At 32.4% G+C, this 5,664-nt stretch overlaps 1 protein-coding gene across 1 annotated transcript; it reads left to right on the forward strand.

Moving 5' to 3' along the window:
• The first annotated feature begins 2,348 nt into the window (after positions 1–2,348).
• On the forward strand, positions 2,349–4,760 carry LOC112715819 (peroxidase P7). Its single transcript, XM_025767640.3, has 3 exons — positions 2,349–2,604; positions 3,617–3,974; positions 4,058–4,760. Exons 1-3 carry the CDS (start codon positions 2,401–2,403, stop codon positions 4,447–4,449), a joined length of 954 nt encoding a protein of 317 aa, XP_025623425.1. The 5' UTR covers positions 2,349–2,400; the 3' UTR covers positions 4,450–4,760.
• The last annotated feature ends 904 nt before the right edge of the window (positions 4,761–5,664 follow it).

The following is a 5,664-nucleotide window of genomic DNA, read 5'->3' on the forward strand; positions in this document are numbered from 1 at the left end:
TAAACCAGCACCGATGCGTACGCGCACAGCACGCGTACGCGTCCATGGGGTGATTCGCAAGGTGCGCGCAAGAGCCAGGTGCGCGCGTGCGACCATGGGCGAGTTCAACTTCTTTGACTTTTCATGATTTCTCCACTTTGCATGCTTTCCCTCTTCATTCCTTTGATCCATTCCTAGCCTTTTCAATCTGAAATCACTAACAAACATATCAAGGCATCTAATGAAATCAAGGAGAATTAGATTTAGTTATTTTAAGACCTAAAAAGCATGTTTTCACTCTTAAGCACAATTAAAGGAGAAGTTATAAAACCATGCTATTTCAATGGATAAATGTGGGTAAAAGGTTATAAAATCCCCTAAAATCAATATAGGATAAACCCTACAAATGGGGTTTATCAGTCACCATGTTGCCGAATTCAGCCTCCCTCAGATACGGGACGATAGCTTCGGGTGGTGGAAGCGTGTGACTCACTCGCCAAGGAGAAGTAAGTGAGGCATCTGACAAAAAAATATATTTCACAATTATTGCTTATAAAAATATTGTCTAGGTCCATCAACATATCAAACTTGCTTAACTATTTTATACATTTTCTTAACAGAATTTTGCACGTATGTACTAACTTAATTTATGTCGACACGACATTTTCCGTTAATATCTACGTACTTAACTAATGCACATTTTCTCAATACATTGTGTGAAACTAAAACATTCAATAAAGTAATTAATAATATAATTATCAAACTTTAACTTAACAATCTAGTATCAAACTTGGATAGTTAATAACTAAATAAATTAAAAAAATGTGTGACCAATAAACTAACCCTAACGATGGGAAAACATCTACCCCATCATTTTAACTCTAATTAATAATTATGTAGTTAACAACTTAATTACCAAAAAATCATAACCGCATTTCTAGAATTATTAGTTACTATCAATAACATGTTCTTAATGATACAAATTGTATTCTAGTTTTTGTGAAATACCCTAACCATGGTTATACATATATGGGATTACATACACGTCAAGATAATAAAACTAACTGCAAAGTCGGCTGTCCCAACGTAGAGCCATGTCGCGTTCAGCCTGTTGATGTCCCTGTCACGTGCATCTACATGTGCCGTCTTCGTCTAACTCAATAATATAGTCAAAAAGGGATAGAAGAGACGAGAAAGTGGTGGAAAAGTTCGAAATGGGGCCTAAAATCTCGTTGTAAAACGACATCTATATATAGGCGTTCTCAGCTTTATTTCGTTTACACTATAAACGAGATATACATGTGTCACGCGCATCGATCTTATCTAATTTACAGCGTAAACGAGATACGTATAAATTTATTTCGTTTACACTGTAAACGAAATAAGACTGAGAGACGTATTTCTGTAATAATTTTATAATTATTTATTTCATTAAATAAAATATTTATTTAATTTATTTAAATAAAAATCCTATTATTAAAACGAGGCGGCTTTAAATAAAACAGTGCATTTTTTCCGAAAATAATATCTCCACCAATTTTATATTTTGCGTCCTTTATTTCCGACAAAATTAGCATCTGATTTGACAATCCGACCGTAATATTTTCAATTCGCGTTTATCACTATTATTAACAATTTGCGTAGAACTATCCAACACAAAATTTAACACTAATTTCCATGAGATAAATCCTACAGTAAAGAGCATGTTTCTAGTACTAGTAGTATTCCATGATTTCGTTATTCTCTCTCCCTCAGGATTTTTCCCATTTATTTTGCAAGAAGAAATCTTGTTTGAACCTATTATTTTGTTCCAAAAATGTTATTCTAGTCATTTTATAAACAAAAATATCTCTTAGAGTTTTTCCTCAATATTCATCATCGTTAATCTTTAAAATTTTTCTCTAACAATGGATGATTGCAGTGTAAATAAATTTAATCGAAGTCAATTGGCAGTTCTATTCTCTCAAATAACTCAAACAGAAGATATTCCAATCTTGATCGTATTAGTTAAATCTGTTTTATTTGAGTTTTAGAAGTCATTTTGTTGGTTATATTTTGAGTTAATAAATTATTATGTCAATTTAGGTAAATTTAGTTAACCAAAATATTTAGTCATACAGCAGGAGCGAGCTAAAATAATCCTCCACACAATTTTTCTAATCAAGTCACTATCATAATTAAATGTTATGTATGCGTAGATAGCATATGGACACTTTACTTTTTAATTAGAATAATCTCCAATTTTAATTTCCTCCATGCACTAATGACTAAGCCATATTTCTACGTGTTAGGTATGGTTATTACCTGCCGAGGCAAACCGCCTTTAGACCCCATGGATCACTATATATATGGGCACTTTCATGACACATAAACCACACAGTACAACCTTAGATACAAACTCCCTATATACGAACTAATCATATGGCTTCTAGATTGGTGATTGCGTTGGCTGTCTTTGCCCTTGTATTGGGGAATGGCAATGCGCAACTTTCCACAAACTTCTACTCTAGTTCATGCCCCAAACTCTTTTCCACTGTGAGATCCACAGTTCAATCTGCCATATCAAAGGAAGCCCGTATGGGTGCTTCGCTCCTCCGCTTGTTCTTCCATGATTGCTTTGTCAACGTAATTTCTAATGCGCCTTTATTTGCTTCTTAATTTCTATATATTTTTTAAACTTATCCCACTTCATCCATGCATAAATTAATTCAATTCATGATTTCATGTACTTGCACTCCTAAGTATACGAATAATTGTGTTATAAGTTAATAATAATTCGGTAATGCTTGGGAAAAAAAGTTATAATTTGTCTTATTTAGTATTTATTAATTGTCGTAATAATTAATAAATACTAAATAAGACAAGTTATAACTGTTTTGACTGATTTTTTTTTTGTTACCAAACATTTTCAATAATATATATACACAAATTTAAATTGTTAACTGTTGGGTGGGATAGATCAGAGTATATAAATCTTATTACGTTATATATATTCTATTTATTTATCATAAAGAGTTATATATTAATTTAGTATATAAATTAAAAAGCAAAATATATAATTACATGAAATGCTTCTCATCATGTACGTACGGTATTCTCAGATATACGAACAAATTATTAGATTATTTATTGGTTACCTACATATGTTTTTGTTCAAAATTATTAAGTGCTATATATTCTGGGTTTTGAAAATTGTTATTGCTATTGGCACTACTAGCAAGCTAGCCATGATGATGATGAGTATAGTGTTTGTGTTGTTGTGTTGCTTTTCCTAGCTAATAAAAATCGAATATTGAGACTTTGCTTAATTATTTGAGTATGAAGAAACATGATTTTCAACTCGCTTGTAACTTGGGGAGAAATAATTTGTTGCCGACAAACACCTACTACAAAGAGTTCAACTAGCAAAAATTTCCTTCTCTCCGCGTATTAGCTTTTCATGTCGTCTTCAAACACCAACTATATTCATTTATCTACAAAATTCCACGTGTTTCAGATTAAAGGGATAACAAAAATAAATAAAAGTAACAAATATTATTTTTCTATGACACCGTAAATTAAAAATTAGTTATTAAAAAAATATTGATATTAATAAAATAGTTTCTATCCACAAGCTTAAAATTAAACTGAATTGTAGGGATGCGATGGATCGATTCTACTAGACGACACATCAAACTTCACCGGAGAGAAGAACGCAAATCCAAACAGGAACTCAGCCCGCGGATTCGAAGTGATTGACGCCATCAAAACTGCCGTTGAGAAAGTCTGCCCTGGTGTTGTCTCATGCGCTGATATCCTCGCCGTTGCTGCCAGAGACTCTGTTAATATCCTTAAAGGCCCAACTTGGAACGTCAAACTTGGAAGAAGAGACGCCAGAACAGCCAGCCAGTCCGCCGCCAACAACGGCATCCCTCCACCCACTTCCAACCTCAACCAACTCATCTCCAGGTTCAGCGCTCTCGGACTTTCCACCAAGGACTTGGTTGCTCTAGCAGGTACCGTAAGATACATTTAATTCAATTCAATTTAACTTGTCTTCAACTCTAAACCCTAAATCCCAATTCATGCGTGGTGGTAGGCGGTCACACAATTGGACAAGCAAGATGCACTAGCTTCAGAGCGAGACTCTACAACGAGAGCAACATAGAAGCTTCGTTCGCCACAAGCAGGAAAACCAACTGTCCCAGAGCATCGGGTACAGGGGACAACAACCTTGCGCCGCTTGATCTCCAAACACCCACGGCCTTCGACAACAACTACTTCAGGAACCTTGTTCAGAACAAGGGGCTGCTCCACTCCGACCAGCAACTCTTCAACGGTGGCTCCACCGACTCTATAGTCAGAGGCTACGCCTCCAACCCGACCTCATTCTCCTCTGACTTCATCAGCGCCATGATCAAGATGGGAGACATTAGTCCCCTCACTGGATCCAACGGTGAAATCAGGAAGAACTGCAGGAGGATCAACTAAATCATATACATTATTAATAACTTTACAATAAGTTGTTAACATGTTTTGAATTCTCTTCTTGTTTCCCATTGTAATTCATGTGTCCACTGTCCCTTCATTTTGCTTCCTTAATCCTTGTGTTTAGTTTTTTTTCGGATTATTATTGTTATATTAATTAAGGCTTTATAAGCGCCCAAGAGGGAAGGGAGTGGTTTTATTTGATTTGATCTACAAATGTGCTCTTCATATTCCTTTTATAGAAATTAAGTGTGGTATTATTAATTATTCTGAAACCTGTAACTTTCTGGATAAAATTAGCAGGTGTTTTGAAACTCTTTGTAATTTAATTTTTATGGCAATTGAATTCAATTTGAGTATTTGAAATAAAAATATTTAAATTAATTTAGATAAAATTTAATTTAATTTTATTGTTTTTTTCAAAATTAATTCCAACTTAAATAAGTATGGTTTAAAATTTTATTTTATTGAGATTTCATTTAAAACTTAAAATGTTTTTATAACATAATTACTTTTTTTTTAAATTTTTTTCATATATTTTCTCTCAATGCTTTCCATCTTTTAATATACATTCTCTTTTCTCTTACCACCTTCATTCCATTTCTTTTTTTTTTTTTTGAACTCACTTAATATAATATATATCTTTTTTTTTTGAAAGGTCTATGATGTAGATCTAAAAAAAATATCTACATGTATAGATTTTATGTATTAAACTTAGATTAATAACACTAAACATTTGCCAACACATCTGAACATTTCAAGTAAAGTTGTGTCAATCATTGCACTAATAAAAAATAGCATAATTTTATTCCATTTTAACAACATGAATTAGTTGCTATAATTTAACATTAATAACTAATTTTTTTTTTACTTATTATGTCTTTCAACAAATTGTTTTTTGATATTTCATATTTATTTTTTGTTGTTGGTTTATTCTGGAATCAACCATGAACACTTATTTAATTTTTTAATCAATAAATATTTTTTAAATTTAATCTTTTTAGATTAATATAATTTTGTTTTTATAAAAGAAGTGAACAAATTTTAATTGAAAAAAATTTAATAGGTTCTTGACTTTTTTATTCAAAGATATTTAAATATTCGAGAATTTGAAAATACATTTAAGTCACTGACCTTTTCAAAACTTGGATATATTGATCCCTCGTGTTCACTTGGGTCTGTCAGATCCAACAAAAAAATCAAATGTGACTCCCGTTG

This window comes from Arachis hypogaea, chromosome 10 (genome assembly GCF_003086295.3).
Source record: "Arachis hypogaea cultivar Tifrunner chromosome 10, arahy.Tifrunner.gnm2.J5K5, whole genome shotgun sequence".
In the NCBI taxonomy this organism is placed as follows: domain Eukaryota; kingdom Viridiplantae; phylum Streptophyta; class Magnoliopsida; order Fabales; family Fabaceae; genus Arachis; species Arachis hypogaea.

Bases quoted from the DNA above. Each gene is read 5' to 3' on its own strand.
- LOC112715819 (XM_025767640.3), top strand. From the start codon at position 2,401: ATGGCTTCTAGATTGGTGATTGCGTTGGCTGTCTTTGCCCTTGTATTG. The intron at 2,605-3,616 runs GTAATTTCTAAT...ACTGAATTGTAG, and splicing joins TCCATGATTGCTTTGTCAAC to GGATGCGATGGATCGATTCT. The intron at 3,975-4,057 runs GTACCGTAAGAT...GCGTGGTGGTAG, and splicing joins GGACTTGGTTGCTCTAGCAG to GCGGTCACACAATTGGACAA.